At 40.8% G+C, this 25,479-nt stretch overlaps 1 protein-coding gene across 6 annotated transcripts in view; it reads left to right on the plus strand.

Annotated features, from left to right (window-relative positions):
* STARD13 (StAR related lipid transfer domain containing 13) overlaps window positions 1-25,479 on the plus strand; it is a 224,781-nt gene that overhangs the window by 97,636 nt on the left and 101,666 nt on the right. Inside the window, exon 2 of one of the 6 annotated variants that reach the window (XM_061133704.1) lies at window positions 10,646-10,788. The exons of the other annotated variants lie outside the window; for them this stretch is intronic. Within the exon in view, the coding sequence (XP_060989687.1) occupies window positions 10,728-10,788 (61 nt within the window). The 5' untranslated portion in view covers window positions 10,646-10,727. The remainder of the gene's footprint in view (window positions 1-10,645; window positions 10,789-25,479) is intronic. 6 annotated transcript variants of the gene reach the window in all.

Genomic DNA, 25,479 nt, shown 5'->3' on the forward strand with positions numbered 1-25,479 from the left:
AGATAAAGACTGTATGATTCCATGTATGTGAGGCACCTAGAGTCAAACTCATAGAAACAGAAAGTAGAATGTCGATTTCAGGACCTAGAGGAAGAGGAGATGAGGAGTTGTTAAAAAGTAAAGAGTTTCAGTTCTGCAAGATGAAAATGTTCTAGAGATCTATTGTACAGCAATGTTTGTATAGATAACACTAAAAATACTGTACACTTAAAAATGGTTAAGATTGTAAATTTAATGTTGTGTGCTTTTTTTTTTAACCACATAAAAAAGTCATCCTTCCTCATTGGACTTTCACAGAATTAAAGAGATAATGTGTGTAAAGTGCTTAGAGTAACACTTGACTCATAATGTGAACTTATATGTTATTATTATTATTGCCACAAATTAATCAACTCAAGCCCAAGGATGATAAGTGACTTTCTCAGTGTTCCACAACTACTGAATAATAGAACCGGATCTTCAAGTCAGGTTCTCTCACCCTAGAGCTCATGGATTTTCCACTGTTTTTTAATTCCTAAAACTGAACCTTTCTCCCTCATGGCAAAAAAATAAACAAATAAAAGTCCTGGAATCTCAAAATTCAAAACCACTATTCTGGTCCTTACTAGACAAACCAAAAGAAGATGAATTTTGCTCTTCTTCCAATGCAAATTTTTTTATCACTCACTTTATCTTTAGGGAGCTGAGTATTTGTTTTCCCCAAATCTTTCACCTCACTTGACCCCGTTTTTAATCTCTTGGAAAGCCAATCTTAGTCTGTTATAGTGCCTCAGGAAAAATGAATCTTTAGTCTCAAGGCAAATCTTCAGTTTTACCATCTGACTTTGTCTTTGAAACTAGCCAGGAGTTGGACCAACAAAGAAAAATTCCGAGGAAGCTTAGTTGTGTCTGTTGTGTTCACTGGTGAATTCCTAGGGCTTTTTGTGGTGCTGTATCTGTGTATAAGTGAATCAAAGAAAACTGAATGCAATTTTAAACAGGGTCTTAGACTATCCAAGCTGGAAGTAATCCAGGGTCACCCACAACTAGTCAGTGGAAGAGCTAGTCTCAAAATGCATTTCCACTTTCTACTGGTATGTTTGTAATTACTAGTGATTAATTACTCTGTTTGGTTTACATAAGATATGTTTCTGAAAGACATAATCTGATCTATCTCATTTTGTGAGAAAACTGTCATTGGTATTCAAGCAGTTCTGAGTCTGGAATACTCTGATGTTTTTTTTTCTTTTTTTGCCAGACAGGAAGTTTCATTTTATTTTGGGTCACAAAAGACTCTTTTTCAGCCCAGTGAGTTTATTTTAAAGGCAAAAATCTTTTCAGAGAAGATACAGTGTTTTCCAGAGTATCAGAAGAGATGGTAACAGGTTTTTCCCTAGAAAAATTTGACAAGGGTATTCAAGTGGGCTTTGCAGGGGTGGAGAGGTTAAGGGAAAATTGGAAGTTTTTGATGAAAGGATCACACTGATATGAGTGCTACGACCTAGGAAAATTTATCTAGCACCAAGGTATAGGGCTACTTGGAGAAGATTCTGGAAACAGGAAAATCAAAACAAGAGTCAATCGAAATAGTCCCAATGGAAAGGGAGGCTACTCCAAACTTTGTTAATGGTGGGAACAGAAAGGAGGAATAAGATATTAAGAAACAAGATGTATTTACCTTCTAGAAAGGAAAGACTAAGTCTTCAATGTCCAGCACTGACCCAGTGCCTTCATCTGGCAGCTACTCAATATACAGATGTTTTTTGAATTAATGAATGCATTGAAAGTGAAGGCTAAGGAAAAACACGGATTACAGGATGTTTTCCTGCATTTCTCTTTTCTTACCTAGTTAGCTAAGAGTGCCGGTTCCATTAAGAATCCTGAGTTTGTCGAGAGGACAGATCTAATTCCCGGGAAAGAGAATGAATTTAGTTTGGTTCTGGGTGAATTCAATAATCAGGTAGTAGTTGGAAATCTGGGACTTGTAAAGAAGACAAAGGTGGAGTTTCAAGAGAAGTCCAGAGTGTTGAGATGGGTCTGGATGTCATCAGCAAATGGAGAAAGCTGAATTCCTCAGTGTGGATGAGGCTGTAAAGGCTGGTGTTGGAATGAAAGAGAAGAGGTTATGCATCCATGAGAAGCATATGCATGCGAAGAGGGAGAAGGAAGAACCAAGCTGAGAAAATGAAGGCTAATTTAATAAGAGCATATCCAAGGGAGGAAAGGATTTCTGTTATGAAATAGTGGTCAAAAAGCGTTAAACTTTGAAGAGGAGACTGAACTATTTGGGAGAAGCAAATGAGTTTGTGCTGACCTCAGAAGATAGTGATAAATTAATTCCTAAAAATCAACACATTGTGTAAGAATGCTGAAGATATCTGTCGGGCTGCTACTGTGAGCAGGAGGCGCTGGGATCGAGGGATGGAGGCCCAGCTGATCCTTGATGGGGCTTGCTTTCTATCCCCTCAAAGTCAGACAGCGAAATGACTCCAACACAAGAGGATTCAAGTTAACAAAGGTTCTCTTCTCCTGCACTCTCCGGACAGCTTTCTTCCTCTGCTTAACATTCAGCGGGCATCTTGCTAAGGAAGTAGGGGAGCTCCCAAGGAAGATTGTTGCAGAAAGCTCCTGCTTTAGTACTCAAAAGTTGGGAAATCTCTGCATATGTACAAAGGCTTAATGGGATTAACTGGGATGAAATACTGAGATCTGCTCCTCAGTGAAGGAGGTTTTACTCAAACCTCTAACACACCAACAGCCGTGTGTTTTCACCATCCCCAGTGGTCTCCTCGCTTCTCATTCTTCCTTACTCCTCTCCACAGAAATGCTGACAGCTTGTGTGAGGTGTGCCCTGGAGGGTGTTATTAAGGCAGAGGAGAATGAAAATCAAATTCCTGTCAAGAACTTTGGATCATGGCTTTAAGGCTAGCCTTAGATCTTGTCCTCTGAAGGAAGCAGTATGATTCATTCTCAACAATCAGAAACACTCAGTGATAAAATGATTCGGTTTTCAAGAATCAAAAGGCATTGTGTACTCTCTAGAACACCACAGATTATTCACAATTCAGCAAGTTTTCATTATTTTAAAATTATAGACTAGCAGAAAGATTATAGGCAGGTTTCCAGGTGGCTCAGTGATTTAGAATCCACCTGCCAATGCAGGAGACACGGGTTCAATCCTTGGGTTGGGAAGATCCCCTGGAGGAGGAAATGGCAACCCACTCCAGTATTCTGGCACAGAGAGTCCCATGGACAGAGGGACCTGGTGGGCTACAGTTCATGGGGCTGCAAAGAGTCAGACATGACTGAGCACACATGTATATATCCAGACGCCAGTGTGTGTGTGTGTGTGTGTCTTTATGCAGGTTGGTTTATGTTGGGTTTTTATTTTGTTTTGTTTGCCCCATCTGGGCCATTTCTGTACTTTTTCATGCAAACTGAGATTGTTGTATTATTATTTTGCAAACTGAACATCCACAGGCCCTACCACATAACTTTGCTTTTAGAACATGCCCTGCCATGGTGGTTCTCACATTTGAGTGTGCACTAGAATCATGAGGAGGCCTGGTTAAACCACAGATGGTTTCCCCCCACCCCCACAGTTTCTGAGTCAGTGAGCCTGAGGTGGGGCCTAAGAATTTGCATTTATAGCAAGTTCTCAAATCTTCTTGGTCCATGGTTCTCTCAAAACACTGTGCCCGTAGGTTGGGCTGCCAGACCTATGGGGCAGCTCTGTTTCTAGGAGGAAAGAAATACCTCACAGTTCCAACAACTTAAAAAGTATTTATGTCTTAACAACTTAGGCATTAAAAAAAACAATACCCTTAAATTGGAAAAAATAATTTTTTTTAAATTTCATTATTAATAACCACAACTAGTTAATAATGGGATGTGTGCACTCATGGAGACTGCACAGCTTCTCACACCTTGGAATCAGTTTGGATGTCACCACCACATTCTCTATTCCACATTGATTTTCAACAAGGAACTTGCTTTTTATCACAGCAGCTGTCGAAAACCCAGCTTCGCAAACGGTGGCCTCCTGGAAAGGAATGTTGACATGAGCTCATGTTGCCCTTGTCAGCTACCTTGAACTACTAGTTTTCTGTGTCTGATAGATGCCTGGCATTGCTGTGAGTCCCTTGAAATGTTAGAATATTTCGAGATTCCCCTGTGCGTTTACTGCGGTGCCCCAGGGCACCTCCAGGGACACCATGGGAGCTGGGTCTTAAGTGCTGCTGCTGCTGGTTTGAAGACTGAACTTTGAGAGTCATCGTACTGATGACGCAGAGATCACAAGGCAGGTGATCTTTTTCTGAGCTCTTTCTTAATTTTTGACAATCTTTAATATTCTTAAAATGTTGGAAAGCAGGAAATGAAGAAAATTACATACAAATTTACTATTATTTATTTATTTTTATTTCTAAAAGCAGAATTGGGTTGGGAAGGAATCAGAAAATGAATGAATGAATGAATAAAGATACCGCAAAAAGAGTTGTAAATTTTGAAATTAAAATTACTTAAAATTATGTGCAATTGTTGTTATGGCACATTTACAAAGGAGTTTGTTTTTTTTTTAAGCCATTTTTCAGTCATAATTAAACTGAGCAGTCCAAGTGAGCTAGGTAAAGATTACTGTCTTCACTTTACACACAGGAACTGATATATCAGATTAGGTGACTTACCTTAGACTAAAAAGAGCTTAATTTGGTGGAGACAGAAAGCTGAAATCACAGTATCTTAGCTTTCCTTAAACGATAAGTCATAAGAAACTGGCCTGGGACTTCCTTGGCAGTCCAGTGGTTAAGACTTCACCTTCCAGTGCAGGGGATGGGGATTCAGTCTCTGGTTAGGGAGCTAGGATCCCACATGCCTCACAGCAAAAAAAAAAAACAAAAAAACAAGAAGAAAACATAAAACAGAAATAATATTGTAACAAATTCAATAAAGACTTTAAAAATGATCCACATCAGAAAAAGAAAAGAAACTGGCCTGTTTTTTCACTTCAGATTCCCTCAAGCTTCATAATTAATTTTCTCAAAAACCTTGGAAGTGTGTTCATAGCAAGCAGTCCTGTTTGACTAACAAGAAATCCACAGCCAGTCATGCAAGTGTTTGGGGGTGTGAGTTTCTAAAGCATTTGAAGGAAAGAGGGAAGACAGTGTGATGAGTTCGAAGCCATGGAACTATAGAGAGAGGAAGATAGGCAGGTACCTTTGACAATAACCAGGGCTGGTGTCCTCAGGAGCATCTTCTTAGAAGAACAAAATTTAAAGCCCCTTGAGGACAAAATGACAGGGAAAAAAAATCATTTTAAACCAAAAGCAGCAGGTAATAGTCAAAGTCCTACATCTTGGGAGTAGATGTTCCACTTCTGCTTGATCGAATCACTGCTTCAGAGGGGGCCCACGCCAGGTACTTAAAGAGAATCTTTTCAGATACAGCCAGCCAAGCAAAGGTTTCTATGGAGACATAGTTTTAAGTCACATGGGTATATCAGTGTAACTCAACATATCTTTGTCTCATCCACAGTGCCTCATAGGTTAAGCACTTGATCTACATTACTGGGGTTTCCTGAGTATGACTGTAAGGTTCTAGAGGAAAACAGAGGTGACGAGTGGTTGTAAATTGAGTGACTGCTTTTTCAGTCGGTCCTGGAGTCCGTGTGATCTGACATACTATCCAGCCACTAGATGACTGAACAGGGTATACACATTCAGATGACATTGAATCAGTTGGTTGTTCAACTCAAATTTTAGATAAAACTCAGTCAACTTAAAAAGTTAGAGAAATGCCACTGGTCCTAGAAAGAGCAATCTGTAGTGTGAATCCCAGCTTTGCTACTTACAGCCGTGTGACCAAGGACATCTTCAAACTTTAAGTTTCTTACCTCGTGGGTCTGTGTCAAGCTCGACAGTGAGCTAATAAATGTAACCGCACACTGTAAGTTTTTTAGATACCATCGACTCAAGGTGATACTCAGGGTCCACAGCATCTTATCAACTCCCCAAATCTGCTTCTCCTTCAATTCCTTACTCTTAGCGCAGAGCTTTCAAAACCCATATGCCTGCAGGGTAGCAATGCTGGCCTGGGCAAATCAGCCTGTGTGCATTACAGGGGTCCATTGTAAAGCTATAGGGCTTTATGTCCAGTCTAAAGCTATATGTCCAGTCTAGAGAGAGCCACACAGCCTCCGCTGTGTGCCAGGCCCCGAGCCTTGTCTCCACAGAGCCTTGTGCAATGTTCTGGACACAAAATAGGTGCACAATGAGAGGTGGGCACCTGCCGTCCTGCCTGACAGGACATCACCCCATTCCCCAAGGCCTCATGCTCCGATGGCCACTGAGTGCGCACCTCCAGGGCTGGGGCAATCTGCCCACTGCTATTGAGACTGGCCCTCACCTTGTCTCACCCTTGAGATAAACTGTAAGTTCTAATTGTTGGGTGTTCAATTGAAGGATTTCGTGCGACCCAAGACTGGAGTGATAGATCACCCTATATATGGCCATCTTAAATTCTATCTCCTTTAAAACTAATGTCCCAATCTCTACAGTAGGAGTTAAAGATTATTTTCTGTCTTCCTTATATGGCCACACCTTTCTGATTACACCTCAGTCTTAGCCCTTCTCAGGTATTAGAATTCTCTCCCCAGTGCTTCTGTTTCCTTCGTCAGATTTGTAGCATCTCACAGTTTGCGGTCCTCATCTCCTCTGTGGTATCTAGCTGATGCTTCTCAGGGATGTACTTACAGAAAGAGTATTTTGCTTGACCTGAAGAAACAAGTCATTCAGATACAAAATGAGTAAAGACTGACCCTGGGTCTCATAATGGACTAAATAAATAGCATTTTAGGAGAGATCATGTGATTCTTGGATGAGTCAACAGGAGGATAACAGGAAATAGGTTGAGATTTCAGCAAAAGAGAATTCCATGTATCAAAAAGCAGCCTTTGATCAGAAGGATGATGGGGAAAGAAAACAAAGTGAGTACAGCTTGCAAAAGATCATGAAGTCACCACTCTCAGAATCGTTCAGTATTGTGCCACCATCCATGTGTCTCAGTTTAAGATGAAGATTTTCCTAAAGTTAGGGCTGGAGGAAGTAATGGAGGAGGCTTGGTTCAGGCAGGCATCTCCCGAAACCCGTGGACCAGGATGAATAGCTGCCCTATTTCCAACAGAAGTGCCATACCTATTTTTCTTTTCAACCAAGGTAAGATGGACTAGCTTGTTCCTGTCTAAACTGTGATTGTTGAGGTTTAGAAGTCAGGACTGTGACAGTATGAAGCTAACTAGCCGTATTACATTATAGTTGAATACTTTTCCCCACAAAGGATTTATCGAAGACTCGGCAAATCACCGTTTGCCATGGTCTTCAGTGAGGAACCACAGCTCCGAAATCCTTCCTCCACCATGTGGACTGACCATCTGCTCACCGCGCTTGCAGATTCCCTTCCAGGGTTCATGAAGTCTCCCCGCGTTCTTGCACGTCTCTGAAATGCCCCGGGCAACTGCTCTTCCCTGCAACAGAGCGGCCACAACAGCTGTGGGATTCACCAGGCCTTGTCTCAGCTCCATTTCTGGCAGCAGGCAGCAACCGCCAAGCTGCTCTCCAAAAAAGCCGGCGAATTGTAAACCCATTAAGGCTTAACTCCTAGGGGACAACAAAGAGCGCTGCTGCCTTTGAATGTGTGCTCTGTGTGGGATCACAGGGGCCTCCAGCACCTGGGCCTGTCCTCAGGGCCGGGGCGATCTGTAGGGAAAGTTACAAGCTGCTGAGGGAATATTTTCACAGGTTTTTCCGAACAAAGGGTTCTTTCTTCAAACCCTGTGCAACTCTTTCCTGATTGTTAATTAACCAAACCTTGTGAAAAACAAGCCATTTCTGTAAATAGAAGTGCGTGTGTGTGTGCACGTGCACGTATGTGTGGTATGGCTGGTTGTCTTGTTTGTGTTTTCTGACACGTGACGTGAAGCTCTGGTTTGAGTTTGCCGGGTCGGTAAGGGGCCTGTCGCGAGGCATTCCACCCTTCCCAGTCACCTTCGCCGCGCGCGCTCAGCCGCGCTGCCGTCCTCCAGCGTTGAGTACCTTCTGTGTGCTTTTTGCCTGAAGTGGCCCCCTCTCCCCTGAAGCCAGCGGCCTGTTTCAGTCTGCCTCTCGGTGTTCTCACCATCGCTCATGTCTTCCTCTGTTTGCTCCCTTGGAGTCACTGTTTAGGAAGCCCCTGCCTGGCCCATCTGTCTTAAATCACTACTTTGTTTACTTTCCCAGACGCTTTCCCACCCGGGAACCTGCCCCCTGTCTTGTCGCATGCCTTTTGTATGTGGTGTGTGTTTGAAGATCTGAAAGCCCTCTTTCCTCAGAAGCCCCTACAGGGCCCTGGCAGTTATTATAATGGCTGATTCACTGCTCGGTGCCTATGGCCACCTCGTCAGAGCTGGCCAGGGCCTGCTGGCCTTCTGGAACTGTTAGTGAAGACTTCCAAACCCTACCTCTTTTAACTCTGCTTTTCCAGTTCCGCATTAGGAGTTTTCTAAGTTTTACAATTCAGTATCCTGGAGTTTTTAAAGAGGGTTACATTTTGATTATTTTATCCACCACTAAGGTGCTTATTGTTGAGATTATCTATCAATTCCATCTTTGTCTTACTGGTACTTGATCAATACTTCTGGTATTAAATCTAGCCTTTTTGGTTATGGTTGAGTTCGGGGAAAGAAGCTCTTCACAGGCCTCTAGTGGACATGCCCTGGAACTGCAGAAGTCTTGTATTCAAATACGTGAAACTGGTGTCTTATGGGCTTCGCTTCCCTGGTGTCTTAGACGGTAAAGAATCCGCTTGCAATCCCAAAACATGATCTTCATCAGATTTTTAATTTAATAGTATAGTAGTCCATTTGAAGGCATATAAATTAAGAAAAATGGTGAAATCAAATTCTTGGCTGACTTTAACCACAGGGTATCATCAAGTTGTCAGTTGCTGCCTGATAGCAAGTGGAATGAGTTTCTTTGTCTATTTAGTCTCTGTAACAGCAGCTGAACTTTAACTTCGAATAATAATTTTAAATCAACTGTACTCTAAATTCATTTTTTATCAAGAATTTGAAATCTCTGACATTTTAAGTTTAATAATTTGTGTTTCATCTCAAAAGAGTTGGAAATAATATGCCTCCATAAAGACACAAGTGGGAAGTAATATTGTTCAGAGGCAACCCTCCACCTTCTCCAAAGACCAGAATCCACCCAGGTTTTCTCTCAGCCTTCAGTGATTTTCCATGAGCCTCGCTCTTACATTCCCCTTGCCAGAAGTACCTCCTCCCTTCCACCACCTCCCCACCTGGTGAAATTCTTCATACCCTTACAAACGCAAGTTAAATCCTATCTTTTATTGATAATTCCGCCCCCCACCCCCACAGAAGGGAATTAAAACTCCTCTATGCTCTTCAGTTTTAGTATCTATCACATGTTCAGCTGTCCATTCCGTTGTTATTTTAAGTTAACTTGCAAAGGATCTGTAAGTTTCTGCTGCTGGGACTTGAATTCCCCATCAGTTAATAGAGTGTTGTATTCTGAAAGTTTCTCATCTTCACTCTATCTGCTGTTGCCAGCACAGTTCCTGCAGTGAGTAAAGATTGTCAGCTCATGAGCTGTTTCTTGCAGTGCTTTTCCTGGATAAAACTGGTAGTTGGGGACGTATGCCACATTTGTCCTTGGTACCTCTGTTTGCATCCAGCGTCTTACCTCCCTTCCTGCTCCCCCTCCACAGTCTCTTCCAACATAAAATGAATTTATTGTTTTTAAAATATTTATTTATTCCTTTGGTTGTGTCAGGTCTTAGCTGTGGGCAGGTGGGATTTTCACCGCGCCATCTTTCTGTTTGGCCTGTGGACTCACTCTCTAGATGTGGCCCACAGGCTCCAGAGCACTCAGGCCCAGTAGTTGCTGCACACGGGCTCAGTTGCTCTGAGGCTTATGGGATCTTAGTTCCCTTACCAGGGATCAAACCCACATCCCCTGGATTTCAAGACAGTTTCTTAACCTCTAGGCCACAAGGGAATTCCCTTAAAGTGTATTTAAGGCCCTGGAGTACTTTATTCAGGGTATTAGAAATGTAAACCTTATCTTGAACTTGAATCGCTTTGCCCAGTACCAAGCAATTCTGCTGGTGAGAGAGTGGTTTTGGGGAATGGAATCCTCAGCTCCAGATATGTAGTCACAACTCTCTCTTCTCCCTGAGAATTAGACTAGCTTCTTTCGTTTGGAAGAGGGCTTTCATACTGCCTTTGGGGTTAAACTTGCAAAATATTTTCAAGGTATTGACATGGATAGTAGTTCTGGAACAAATTAGCCATGTGTTTTAATCTGTATAGAGCCGAACCACCGGGGATCATATTTGGGCTGTGTATGAGGACAGTGAGATCCTTTTGAGTCCATCACTGCAAGGTCCATCAGACCTCAAACTAGGACAGAAAGGACTGGGGATAGAACTTCCGAGAGGATGACTCTCTGGGTATCTCTCTGCTGAGGGACAACTTGAGATTTCACATCGGAGGCTTGAGCAAAGCTCACAGGTAGTGGATGAGATTGACTACAAGCAGCTGATCACTGAGGTGTCACTGAGGTATTTTATGTGTGCGTGCTAAGTCACTTCATTGTGTCTGACTCTGCAGCCCTAGGCCCTGTAGCCTACCAGGCCCCTCTGTCCATGGGATTCTCCAGGCAAGAATTCTTCCCAACCCAGGGATTGAACCCATGTCCCTGGTGTCTCCTGCAGGAATCAAACCCACCACCGTTACATCTTCTGCATTGACAAGTGAGTTCTTTACCATTAGCCCCACCTGGGAAGCCCCTGTAAAGCTATTAAAGTGGAATGGCGTTTGCTTTGTTGAAAGAGCCAAATTAGTTTGTTTTTGTTTATTCTTTGGAGCCGGGGTTCTTAATCTAGAGACCTCCTATCTCTTTAAAACTTCAGAAATTATAAGAGAAAAATTATATACCTATGCCATGCCTTTAATGGAACTTTCCTGAAACCTAAAAAAGGTTAAAAATTGCTATTTCAAGATATGAACGGTAGTATTTTTTATAGTATGGACCAGAGTAATAGACTTTATCTAAACATTACCTGGGTAGTCTGAGTATTTAGTCAGTCAGTTCAGTCACTCAGTCATTTCCGACTCATTGCGACCCCATGGACTGCAGCATGCCAGGCTTCCCTGCCCATCACCAACTCCTGGAGCTTGCTCAAACTCATGTCTGTCAAGTCGGTGATGCCATCCAGCCATCTCGTCCTCTGTTGTCCCCTTCTCTTCCTGCCTTCAATCTTTCCCAGCATCAGGATCTTTTCCATTGAGTCAGTTCTTCACATCAGGTGGCCAAAGAATTGGAACTTCAGCTTCAGCATCAGTCCTTCCAATGAATATTCAGGACTGATTTCCTTTAGAATTGACTGGTTTGATCTCCTTGCAGTCCAAGGGACTCTCAAGAGTCCTCTCCAACACCACAGTTCAAAAGCATCAATTATTCAATAAAGGCTGGATATTACATTTACACATATTGTCCGATTGTTTGTTTACTAAATTCTTTTAATTGGATAATAGAATTAAACTTGAAAACTACTGTCTAAATGTCCTACCGCTTTTTGGCAATAGCCAGGCAGTAGCCTTTTAATATACTTTCTGTACTTTTATGAGGCAAAAGTGAAGAAATTGGAGTGGTTAGTTGGGTTGAAAGAATGATTTGTTTTTAAAAGAATGAAAGAGCACAAATAAAATTAATCTCTAAGAATAAATTATTTGGAACTTGAGCAAGTCATAGGGAACAAGTGTTACTTCAGTTATGTGGTTTTTCTAAATTTGTAATCAAACATTACCACTAGTCCTAGAAAGATAAAGGAAGGAGTAAGATTAAACTATAGATCTAAATATTCACAAATATAAATTACCTTGGAAAAATTAATCTAGAAGGAAGACATGTACTGATATAAAGGGATTTTATTTTAATTAAGGGAAAGATTTAAGAGAAGAAAACAAGACAGTATCTTATAAAACAAAAATATATCAAAGATACTTATGCTTGAGGAAATGAAAATGCTAAGTGTTTAATAACCTCTAAGCTAATGATACAGTGACTCTTCATTTATCCAAAATTCAGTATGTGGCAGCATCATTTATATGGAAAAGACCTATAAACTAAGTAATGAAAAAACACTGTCCTTGCAGAACCAAGGTTAAAACTGTATTAACCCTGTAGTGCATTGTCTGAACTATTGTCCTCAAATAACTCTTTTAATAAATTTCTCCCCAGACTCTCAAAACTGCCAATAAATGCTGGGTAATCTAGGACAAGTTGGATGACTTCCACCAAAGTTTTTCTTTTTTTAGTTGACTATCAGCTCTTGGCTAAATTAATCTGTGATCTCTTTTCAGAAACGAAATTCTGTAGTAATCCTCAAATGGAAAATGGGATTCCTAACCCTGCTCTCTCTTTGAAAGTCATTGTATTTACCAATCGTTTAATTTATCACTGTTTTACGGACCAGTGATCAACACGAAATTAATTCAGTCTCAGTGAGAGTCAACCTGGGAACAAATAAGAGTTATAGTAGTTAGACTGAGAGCCGAGTTTCTTCAGGTCACCAGTGCCTTCCCTCGGCCACGTTAGGCAATACCAAAGAGGAATCTTATGGTTGAAATCTTACTCCAAACAGCAGAGGAATAAGGGCTTTACCATATACATGTTATTGAGACTTTACCATATGCATGTTATATGACTAGCATACATATCGTATTCCTTCTTCATCCCTAACGTAGAGAACTATGAAGAAAAGGAAACACAGAAGCTCAGTAGAAAAGGACATTAAATATGCTGCAGGGAGAGGCAGCAGAAAGTATTTCTGGAGACGTTCTGTATCTGCTAGTTATATATTAACCTCATTTATGAATGCTTGTAAGTTTTTTTTTTTAATGAAACATAATTTGTCTATAATTTTTCATTTATAATATGAATTAATTTGAAAGGACATAATACATACCTTCTAGCATCAAATATATGTGTGATGATGCAGGAATGTAAAATGAATCAAACTGTTTTGAAAGAGTTCACAGTTTAATGGGAGGACATCCCCCGTACGGACAAGCAGTGGTGAGTACTCTAAAAGCATAACAACAGCATGGGGTCAGGGCCAGCTTCATGGGCACGCTGCCCTGCAGTTTATGACAAAGCCCCATGTTAGAAGGGCCCAGCCTTGGTTTAAGGTTATGCTGTTGCCATTTTGAAATTATTAATAATTTTTTTAACTTAGTAAAATACACTTAACATTTACCATCACAACCTCTTTTTAGTGTATTAAGTGAACGTTAAATTTTGCAGATATATGCAAATTCAGAATTTTTTAATTATTTTATTCAATAAAATAAGGAAATATTGGCTATGTAAAAAAGCATTGCTTCAAATAAACATTGAGTTCAGTAATGTTTCAGTACATTCACATTGTTACGCAACCATCATTCATCTCCTGACCTCTTTTCATCTTGCAGACCTGAAACTCTGCATGCAATAAATAACAACTCCCCATCTCTCCCTCCCCCCAGCACCTGGCAACCACCATTCTGTCTCTATGAATTTGACGACTCTAGGTACCTCAAATGAGCTGAATCATGCAGTATTTGTCATTTTGTGACTGGCTTATTTCACTTAGCATAATGTCTTCAAGCCTCTGTTGTAACACACGTCAGGATATCCTTCCATCTTAAAGCCGAACAATATTTAACTGTATGAATATACCACACTGTGTTTATCCACTGATCCACTGATGAGTACTTGGCTTGATTCCACCTTTTGACTACTGTGAATAATGCTGTCCAAGCTTTGCCATTAAGTAGACACTCAGTAGGGGCTAAAGGTAAAGAATTTGCCTGCCACTGCAGGAGATGCAAGAGACTCAGGTTTGATCCTTGGGTCAAGAAGATCCTCTGGAGAAGGAAATAGCAATTTGGATCCTCAATAAATGTTGACATCCTTTGTCTTTCTTTTTAGAAATAATCAGTTCCTCCCTTGCTACTCTGAGAGCTTCCTGATGGAAAGGAAATTATCTTATCTTTTCTGGGCAATTACCAGCATAATTTCTGGGCTGGTAATTTTTAAGTAAACCTGCATTAAAAAAAATTAATGTTAACCTGTGAAAATTTTTTTACTGAAGGATAGTTCATTTACAATATTGTGTTAGTTTCAGGTATATATAAAGTGTTTCAGTTAAACACATAGACATATATATAGTTTTAAAGTTACTTTTCCATTATAGATTATGACAAGATATGGAATATAGTTGCTTGTTCTGTATAGTAAATCCGTGTTGTCTGTTTTATATATAGTAATGTGTATCTATTAATCCCAAACTCCTAATTTATCTCTCCTCCTCTTCCCCTTTGGCAAACATGAGATTGTTTTCTATGTCTATGAGTTGTTTCTGTTTTGTAAATGAATACATTTATATTATTTTTTAGATTCCACATATATGTGAAATCATATAATATTTGTCTTTGACTTATTTGATAACTTCTAGGTCCATCCATGTTGCTGCAAATGGAAATATTTCATTCTTTCTAATGGCTGAGTAATATTCCATCACTTTATACACACACACACACATACCACATCTTCTCTATCCATTCATCTGTTGATGGACTCTTAGATTGCTTCCATGTCTTGGCTAATGTAAATAGTGCTGCTATGAACATTAGGGTTCATGTATCTTCTTTTTGAATTAGAGTTTTCTCCAAATATATACCCAGGAGTGGGATTGCTGGATCATATGGTAGCTCTATTTTTAGTTTTTTGAGGTGCCTCCTTACTGTTTTCCATAGTGGCTGCACTAATTTGCATTCCTATCTACAGGATAGAGGGATCCCTCTTCTCCACATGGCCTCCAGCATTTTCAAAAAATATTAGCTTATTTGACACGCAGGATCTTTGTTGTGTCACACAGGATCTTTCATTGCAGCACGCTGACTCTCTAATTGTGACTTCTGGGCTCAGTAGTTGCAGCGAGGGGACTCCAGAGCACGGAGACTTCAGTATTTGTGGCACTCCGGGCTTAGTTGCTCTGCAGCATGTGGGATCTTAGTTCCCCAAGCAGGGATTAAACCCGCGTCCCCTGCATTGCAAGGCGGATTCTTAACCAGTGGTCCACCAGGGAAGTTCTTCCAACACTTGTTATTTGTAGACTTTTTGATGATGTTCATTCTGACTGGTGTGAGGTGATACCTAATTACAGTTTTGATTTGCATTTCTCTAATAATTAGCAGTGTTAAGCATCTTTTCATGTGCCTGTTGGCTATCTGTATGTCTTCTTTCGAGAAATGTCTATTTAGGTCTTCTGGACATTTTTGATTGGGTTATTTGTTTTTTGTGTGTGTGTGTGTGGGTTTTTTTTTTTTTTTATTGAGTTATGTGAGCTGTTCGTATATTTTGAAAGTTAAACTCTGGTTGGTCACATCTTTTGCAAATATTTTCTCCCAGTCCGTAGGTTGTCTTTTTGTTTTGATTTATAGGTTGTGTGTGTTTTGTTTTGTTTTTTTGTGTGTGTGCAAAAGCTTATAAGTTTGTGAAAATATTTTTAACAAAGTGTTTCTTATTTAGGACTCAGCAGCATTCTTCCCAGCTGGGGCTGCACTGCCCTCTCTTGCTTGCTTATTCTCTATCTCTCTCAGATTTTCCCTTGAATCTTCCTGTTTTGAAAGAGCTGCCTGATGAGGCACCATCACCCAGCACAGCAGTGAATGGAGAAGCCCTGAGGGACAGGTTTTGCTCTCCTTGGATGACTCTATAGGCCCTACATCCCTTGCAAAAGTCCCTGTATCCTCTGAGCAGCCACCTGGCTTCTTGTCCAGAAAACAGGTGATTCTTGCTCTTCCCATTGCCCAGCCTGACAAGTGACACGTTTGGCAGGAGCAGGCTGGGTGGAGAGAGTTTTTGAAGGCACCAGAGAGGTAGATAGTGACAGAGTAATAGATAGATAGAGATAGATAGTGGCATCACCGACTTCATGGACTTGAGTTTGATCAAGCTCTGGGAGCTGGTGGTGGACAGGAAAGCCTGGCGTGCTGCAGTCCATGGGGTCACAAAGAGTTGGACATGACTGAGCGACTGAACTGAACTGAAATGATAGAAGGTAGAGATAGATAGAGATAGAAGATAGAGATAGAAGGTAGAAGGCTCAGTTTCTAAGAGTGGGAAGGTCTCCAGGTGGTCCTCACCTCTGCAGATGCTTTCTCACTATTGTTTGCACATGTCACCAAAAGCAGTGAGCTGGGCAGGGAGTTGGGGGCATCTTTTCAAATCTCTTGTCTTGTGGGCTGTGATGGATGGCTGCTCAGCAGCTGTAATTTCCAACTCTTTGCAACCCTATGAGCTGTAGCCCTCCAGGCTCCTCTGTCCGTGGAATTTCTCAAGCAGGAATACTAGAGCAGGTCGCCATTTCCTTCTCCAGGGGATTTTCCTGACCTAGGGATCAAATCCACATCTCTGACATCTCCTGCATTAGCAAGTGGATTCTTTACCACTGGGCCACCTGGATAGCATCTAGTCAAATATTACTGATCATGTTCTTCATCCCAAGAAGCTATCTGGTCCATCTCTGTTTTTGGAATGGCCTGCATTTAGACACTTTAGGGAAATGGTATTCTGCATTCCTTTGAAGACACCTAGAAAGTGAGATATCTCTGTTTCCCACAGTTGTTCAGTCATATCTAACCCATGAAGTAGCCACATCTCCAAGTGATAACACAATAACAACGACTTAAGTCGCTCAGTCATGTCTGATTCTTTGTGACCTCATGGACTGTAGCCCATCAGGCTCCTCTGTCCATGGGGATTCTCCAGGCAGGAATACAGGAGTGGGTTGCCATGCCCTCCTCCAGGGGATCTTCCAAACCCAGGGATCAAACCCAGGTCTCCCACGTTGCAGGCAGATTCTTTACCATCTGAGCCACCTGAGAAGCCCAGGTGATGAAACTGACATCAAATATGAGGACTGTTATCATGTTCAAGCATCATGGTTCCAAACTCCGGCTTTTCCATGGTCAACAGAATAGAGCATCACTAGATTTGGTATATATATATATTTTTTTTTAAATCATGATATATTACAAAGTGGATGGGTCACAGGTTACCTCAAGGTCACTGTGTAGAAAGTTCTCTGAGAATTGAAATAGAAAATGAACCTTTACTGGTTTTGCTTTATAGAAGTTATGCTAATATTAGCCTTGTGGGATAAAGATGAGCCAGGAAGAATTAACACTATGGCCCAGACTTGGGCACTTTAGCTCAAATATGTCTGCTGATGAGCACGCAGTCTTTTATGGAAGAGTCTTTAGTGAAAACAGGGTTTCACCAGTCCCAGACTAAAAGGCTCAGCTCTAGGTATTCATTCCCCCCCCCCAATACTAATTTTATTTATGAATTCTTTGATGCACTCACTTCTGAGTTGGGTGAAGCATTTTCTTGTTCTCTAAATAGAACAATGTTTTGTGTGCCTTAGGAGAAAAACTGCAGTTAGCGTCTAATGTTTCCAAAGGATTTAAACAAGGCTTACTTTCCCTGGAAAGCAGTCTCTTTCCTGATTATTATACACATTTTTTCATATGAGTTCAGTAGCACCTAAAGCCCTTAACAGTAAAGGTCACTTTTAAACTCAAAATATGTGTGGTATTTTAAAGTGCATAGTGGCTGTTTTAAAAATACAAACAATGTACAGCACTGCAGATGGTCTTAGCGAGGAGAGGGTGTGTGTGTGTGTGTGTGTGTGTGTGTGTGTGTGTGTGTGTGTTTACGGTGATAGAAAAGAAAATCTGGGATTTATTAGCAGCTAAGGTTTTTAATAAGTTCTGAAGTCACTGATGGTTGTAGCTGGCTGAGGTAGTTATCACTTGGTGCTGATGTTCCGGATTGGGACTATTGGGACCGTTATAGTAGAGTAGCTAATCTTTTGTGGCCAGTACTGCTTGCCTGTGTTGATAAATATGATTAACAACTTTAAAAGCCAAATACATTAGCAAATGCCTTATAGCTGCCAGGAATGCTCATGGCCACCCACGCATCACAGCAAAATGAAGAACCAGTTCAGGATCCGAGTACGCCTGAGCCTCTTAGATAAGTAGGCCTCCAAGTTTGGTTCTGAAGTCAGTTTGAATCGAATCATGTAGAGCACTTGCTAGAAAGCAATCAGATGTTAGCAAAAAAGTGAGGGATGTGCTTTTGGTTTGCAAGGTTGTAAAAAGATGCTGCTCGTAATAGTTTGAGAATCTACTTAGGTCTGCTTTTGTTCTGAAATTTCAAAGCTAACTTTAAAAGAGCAATCTGAGACTTTTTTTTATTTTATGTTTTTTGCAATTTTATTGCATTATAATGCACATGCATTAAAAATTCCGTAATCCAATTTTTGATGGTAACCCTGAATAAAAGTCAGAACTCTGGGCTGCATACAAATTGAGCAAGGCGATGACTGGTGACATACCCTTCAAAGCAGTGGAAGAAATCCAGTTTAGAAAGTGATTAGCCTGACCGTCATGTGACCGGGGGCTTTATTCCTCCAAACTGGGCTCCCTGGTTGTCGCCATTAGCATCATACTTAAAGCGGGCCTCTGTGTTACACCCAGGAATTGTGGATTTCTCCACCTAGAATTAAAGATAACACCAGTTGAAAACATAAACCAGTATAATAAGGTTAAGGGTTACTTAACAGTAGGGGTGAAAGGAAAAGACAGGCATGGAATTAGGGTAGACAATCCTGAAGCACGCTGGTGCCAGTTTCCAAGAGGCAAGTCCATTCTTGCAGAATCGTCCCGTGTACTATTTGTGAAGTTGGCGTCACCCCAGCAGGTAGTTTATATTTTCTGCCCACCTGTTGACTTTCTCTGGTCTCAGCTGCTGGATGCCAGAACTCCACATACCTTCCTACCACACGAGTGCCAAAGTAGGTTCCATTCCTTGGCAACAGAAACCACAAGCCAGCTCTCCAGAGCCTCAGAGTTGTAGGAGAGATACTGCCAAGATGAATATTCTATTTTTTTTTTTTTTTTCATGGCTTATATTCTTCTGTGCCCACAGTTGTGAACACAGTTATTCTTGCATGATTTTATTTTCTCCATTTTCAGTAGGACTTCTCAATGTACGGCTAACTTTTTATGACAAGCTTTGCCTCTATTACTCTTTTTTTTTTTTCTCTATGTAATGTAAACCAGAAGTTTATAACTTTTGGAATTTTACAAGTATTGAAGTAGAAATCCTACACGTACAGTGGAGCATCACATAGATAAGGCAGTGCTGACATTTTTAAACTGTACCTGATGTGGAATTAAGTTCTTACCATTTGAATTCCATGTACAGCTGTCATTGCTCCTTCAGTTCATTCAGAGCCCTCCTGCTGCCGATGTGCAGTCAGACTTTTCTTATGTAATCTTTTCAGATAAAGAAAGTTAAGAAAAAGATCAGTCAGTAATCCAAGTGCACAAGCCAGTTACCTTGATTATAGTAGGTTGCCTCTACCTGAAAACATAACAGGCTTCGCAGAACTTTCCATGTTAAACAATATGTACTAACAACAAAGAGAAAATTTGTAATTTTGTAATGAAAAGTAACCTTTCACCAGAAAAAGAAAAGGGATTAAATGTAGTAGGAATTATGTGATAGTTTTGTGTTTTTTTAAACCTATTTGTGTGTTAGTCGCTCAGTAGTGTCCAACACTTGGCGACCTCATGGACTGTAGCCCTCCAGGCTCCTCTGTCCATGGAATTCTCCAGGCAAGAGTACTGAAGTGGGTTGCCATTTCTTTCTCCAAACAGAGCTTTAGGGATGTTAAATGCTAGAAAAGGGATTTGGGGAGAGTTTGTTTTTAGAGCACAATATAAACTTGAGCTTGTTTGGTTTTCAACATTACCTGAAATGTTTGCTACTGAAATTGTGTTGGAGGCACACACAGTATCCTGAGAACCTGAAAACCACAAGTTGCAACTTGAAAATGGGTTCCATGACCCCAGAGACTGTGGGTAGTCACAGAGCCCTCTTTGTGCACACCTGCTCCTGCCTGTGCCTGACTGCAGGACCCCTGCAAGCTAGTACACGTCGCTGCTTGCTTGTGTTCCGAAGGCACATGCACCCAAGCAACTCAGTATCCAAATCTGGAAGCTCAACATTTTCATTGCCATAAATAAAAGAAACTCAACCATAGAAGGTGGTATTTATTTTCTGCTTAAAATGGGGGTAGAAAAAAGGCAGACAGACTCCAGACACCTGTGGGCATGCTAGAGGGATAGTCTGTCACCTACAGCAAGTGCAGGAACCAAACCCCACTCAATTAATTTTTTTTAATTATTGTATTTTTTTTAATTGGAGGATAATTTCTTTACAATATTGTGCTGGTTTCTGCTGTATATCAACATGAATCAGCCATAGGCATACATATGTCCCCTTCCTCTTGAACCTCTGTCCCACTCCGTCCCATACCTCTAGGTTCTCACAGAGCCCTGGTTTGAATTCCCCGAGTCATAGAAAAAATTTCCACTGGTTATCCATTTTACATATGGTAATTGATATGTTTCCATGCTAATCTCTCAATTCATCCCACCCTTGCCCACTGAGTCCACAAGTCTGTTCTCTATGTCCGCATCTCCACTGCTGCCCTGCAAATAGGCTGATCAGTACCATCTTTCTAGATTCCATATACATGTGTTAATATATGGTATTTGCTTTTCTCTTTCTGACTTACTTCATTCTGTATAATAGTCTCTAGGTTTATCTACCTCATTAGGACTGACTCAAATGTTCTTTTTTATGGCTGAGTAATATTCCATTGTATATATGTACCACAATTTCTTTATCCATTCATCCACTCAATTAATTTTTTATTTATATGAGTTTTGTGTTGTCACTCAATCATCCATCTGTTCTTCCATACTGTCCAGGGTTTAAAGTTATTGGGGAGGAACAGGAGGGACGGACCTGACAAATGACCCATCTAGAAAAGTACAGGTGTGTTTCTGACTCCATTCTGGAGCAGTGCGACTTCTTTGGTCTTGCTTCCCTGGTACCAGATTTTGACTGAAAAATCACTGGGATTCCATTGGGTAAAGCTAGTAGCTTTTACATTTGTTCTTTGAACATCTCTAAGACTGCTAAGTGAACAATATAAGTCTTTGGATAATGCATATAATATGATTCTATTTATGTAAAGATGATTATCTAATGGGTGTGCAGCATGGATGTATGTACATAGATGTAGCAATGTGTGTGTATTTTACACATATAAAATATGTGTATATACATGTTGTGTGTGTGTGTGTACTCAGTCATGGCCGTCTCTTTGTGACCGCATGGTCTGTAGCCCTCCAGGTTCCTCTGTCCCTGAGATTTCCCAGGCAAGAATATTGGAGTGGGTTGCCATTTTCCTTCTCCAGGGGGTCTTCCCAACCCAGTGATCAAACCCTCATCTCTTGCATCTCCTGCATTGGCAGGTGGATTCTTTTACCACAGCACCACCTGGGAAGCCCATGTATATATTATATATACATAAAAATTATATGTATATATTACATATATATATATATAAAGTTCAGAAAATAGACACTAAGCTGTTCGTAGTGATTAGCTTTAGGAAGGGAAATAGAATTAGGAGTTGTGGATAAAAAGGGGACTTTTGTTTAAAATTTTACAATGAGCATTATTTGATGTAATTAAAAGTTTTAAAGAAAAATATCTGTAGGTTATATTTATCAGTTGTTAAAATTATTATAGTGTTTGATTTTACTTTGTGAAGATAATAAAAATTTATTAATAGTGAATGAACCTATATACTACAGGATGAGAACCTATACTATAAGATTTCATATTTATAATTATATTCATAGCATAAAGCAAATAATGGGTAATACATTTCTGATGTGTTTTTTCCTAGTTTCTTTTTGCCAAGAAGTTGGTGGATTACTTAGAATTCAATATCTAAAGCAAATATGACCAAAAGAAGCATCTTTGTCCTGGGCTCTTTAGTCAAGAAAACTCTGAACTTTTGCTGGTATTCTTAAATGCCTTATGAGTTCCAAGCTCTGTACCATCTTTATTAGTGAAGAAAAATTATCAGATTGGTCCTGCACAACTCTTAGATTTTTTTTTGCCAGATAATAGTAACCAAAGAAGAACTTTTGAGGCAAAACAGGGTCAACTACTTTCCCCCAAAATCACAACTGAGTCATATTGATAATCCAATGTAAGACCAAATTCTGTCAAATATATTGACTTTTATTAACAAGCAAACACACCCCTCCCAACATAAATCGATTCATGTAACATATGTACAAGTTTCAAGAAGTTCCAGCTCTTCTTCACTTTCATTTTAGATGCTTCAACCACAGCCTTACATAAAAGACTCAACAGAAGCTTGAGGCAAACACCCAGATTCCAAAAACAGATTGTCTCACCCTTAGAGCCTGCATCAGGCAAGCAGAATCTTCCAGAAGTCATGGTTGTGGACATGAACTAAGATTGTCAAATTGATCATGCACAACTCTTAGGTCCTTTTTGGTAAACAAGGGCAGCCAAAGAAGCAAGTTTTGAATTAAAAAAGGATCAACTACTACTCTTTCCAAAATCTTACAACCAAATCATACTGATTACAGGTCTAGGCTTATTTAGGGCTTTAGACTGGGGCATTATTAACAGAGGTTCAGATCAAGGTCTTACTGGGTTTTTACACTGAAATACTTTGAACCAACATATATTTCTTGAACACTTTAATTCCACCAAGCATGCTAGTCAGTATAACAGTTTTCACCAATTGAAACCCATTTTTGACTCTCAGAATGCTACTTGGAGATTGTTGATGTGGAGATGGTTACAAAGGAGGATTTGTAACAGCCAATTCTGAAGTTCAGGCTCCCTTGTCAGAAGGCCAGCTAGATTGTCTCAGACTCTGAATGCTTTATTTGATGCTGACAGCACCTGGGTTATAACTTAACCTAAACAACACACATGTATTATAGTACCAACCATATATGCTCAAGTGTTTTAAAGTACATTATGGATGAGTACTGCAATTAGCTCTTCTTACAGAGGGTTCTGTTACTTGAATTGCAATCAATCAGAATCAGCCTTTTAAGTGTAGCCATAATCACCTATATTTTTACTTTCTCCCTCTGGAGTGATAGATAACACCTATTGAAAGCTTATAACATGCTCCATGCTCTTATACCAGCATTTTACATGTATTAACCTACTTAATCTTCACAGCACCCGTAAGAGTTGTGTTACTTTTATCCATTTAACAAGGTGAAATCTCAAGTCACTTGTCCATCCTCATGCTGCTTGTACCTGGCAATTTCAAGATTAAAACCCAAGCATTTGGGACATGAAGTAATTTTTTTCGCTGCATGAAAGACAGAACATACTCTAATTCATGAAGCCATATTGCCCTCACCAGCTGCGAAATCCTACTCTTAATTTGCTTTGCACAGATTCTGCACACAAGGCAAATTGTCTACACGTTAAGTTGGAAGGGCTCTTCCATTGATGTGCTGTGTTCCTCTGTCACATCCCCATTTCCTCAGTGTGTTTTCCTCTCTACAGAGCTGATGAGAAATGTTTAATTGTCTGGCCTGGCACTGTGCGCCGAAGAAAACAACATCCCCAAGGAGTCATATCCATTACCTTTTGGACCAATGCCCTTCTAACAACACGCAGCAGCCATAGACCCCCAGGGTTTGCTGTTGAAGTTCCACACCCCCCCTGTGAGGCTAGACTTTACTTTTCCTATGTGATCACTAAAGATGTCCTATTGTTGAAAGGAATTGATGATTGAAGTATTAGTCCCCAGCTTAAGAATTACAAAACTGAGGGCCAGCAGATCAGGCCTAATTATTATTGCTGTTCTTCCTACCTGAACTTGCACTGTACTTACACTTGGGCATGAAAATTACTTGTGATACGTGGATGACTTCTTATGCCTAGAATTTTGATAAAAATGGGAAGCTTCAGATGTCATGCCCTTTACGGTGCCACCTGGTTTGATCCTTAAAAGCATTTTTTTGTCCCAAACATGGACAGTGTTCCTTTTCAAGTACTGATTTACCTGGGACACATGGCTATTGGTCTTTTGACCATGAACATAGGCAGAGTTGGATTAGACAGGTTTCTGGCATCTTCCAGTTGATGGTTGTGGGCAGAACTCACACATACATGTGGCTAGGGCATACAGTGCCTAGGTTGACCTGGTTCCAGGGAAGACAGGTGCCAATCTGAAAGCAAAATCCAAATCCTGAATCCCACCCAGTGCTCATTCGACTCCTCAGTATTTTTCTTTCTTTGCCATAAATTCACTCCCTGCCTACAACTTCTCTTCTACACATGCTCCTGACCACTGGCAGCCTGGTGCCTGTCACCAGTATCTGCCTCATCTTCCCAGTGTGTGTGCTTAGCCGCTCGGTCACACCCAAATTTTTGTGACCCCATTGACTGTAGCCCATCAGGCTCCTCCATCCATGGGGATTCTCCAAGCTAGAATACTGGAGTGGGTTGCCATGCCCTCCTCCAGGGGATCTTCCCAATCCAGGGATCAAACCCAGGTCTCCCACAGTGCAGGTGGATTCTTTACCGTCTGAGCCACCAGGGAAGCCCAAGAATACTGGAGTGGGTTGCCTATTCCTTCTCCAGGGGAACTTCCCAACGCAGGAATCGAACCGGGGTCTCCTGCACTGCAGGTGATGCCTCATGTGTATTTCAGATGTCCGCATATAGAATTTCATTCTATAAAGGTACCTTAATATATTTGTAAGGTCCCTGTTGGTGGGTATTTAGGTAGTTTGCAGTCTTTGGTGATTACAAATACTGAAATGAAAACTTGGGGGTTTTTCTTTTGTACCTATGCCTGCAAGTATCTCCAGAAAAAAAATTTCTCAAGGTAGTATTTTTTTATGGCCTCACTGTTCGACACTCAGGGACCTCATTTCTCCAGCCAGGGATCGAACCCATGCCCCCTGCACTGAGAGCATGGAGTCTTAACCACTGGACTTCCAGGGAAGTCCCTCAAGGTAGTATTTTCTTTGACTTATCTCCTTTGACTCTCTTGGCTATGCAGCTGCCTATAGAACCCTTCCTTTTTTACCCTCATCCTTCAAATTGAGTCTTTATGACCTGTTGCTTAAATTATTACAGTAGCCTCCTAAGTGTTTCAGTCTGCCTATTCTCTCCTTTATGCGTGTGTGCATGCTCTGTCACTTCAGTCGTGTCCGACTCTTTGTGACTCTATGGACCGTAGCCCACCAGGCTCCTCTGTCCATGAGATTCTCTGGGCAAGAATACTGGACTGGGTTGCCATGCCCTCCTCCAGTGGATCTTCCCAACCCAGGGACTGAACCTGCATCTCCCACATTGAAGGCAGATTCTTTACTGCTGAACCACTGGAGAAGCCTCACTCTCTCCTTTATAATCAGTCCTAAATAGGGTTTCTTGATTTCACTGCTCA

Source organism: Dama dama, chromosome 30 (assembly GCF_033118175.1).
Source record: "Dama dama isolate Ldn47 chromosome 30, ASM3311817v1, whole genome shotgun sequence".
Classification (NCBI taxonomy): Eukaryota; Metazoa; Chordata; class Mammalia; order Artiodactyla; family Cervidae; genus Dama; species Dama dama.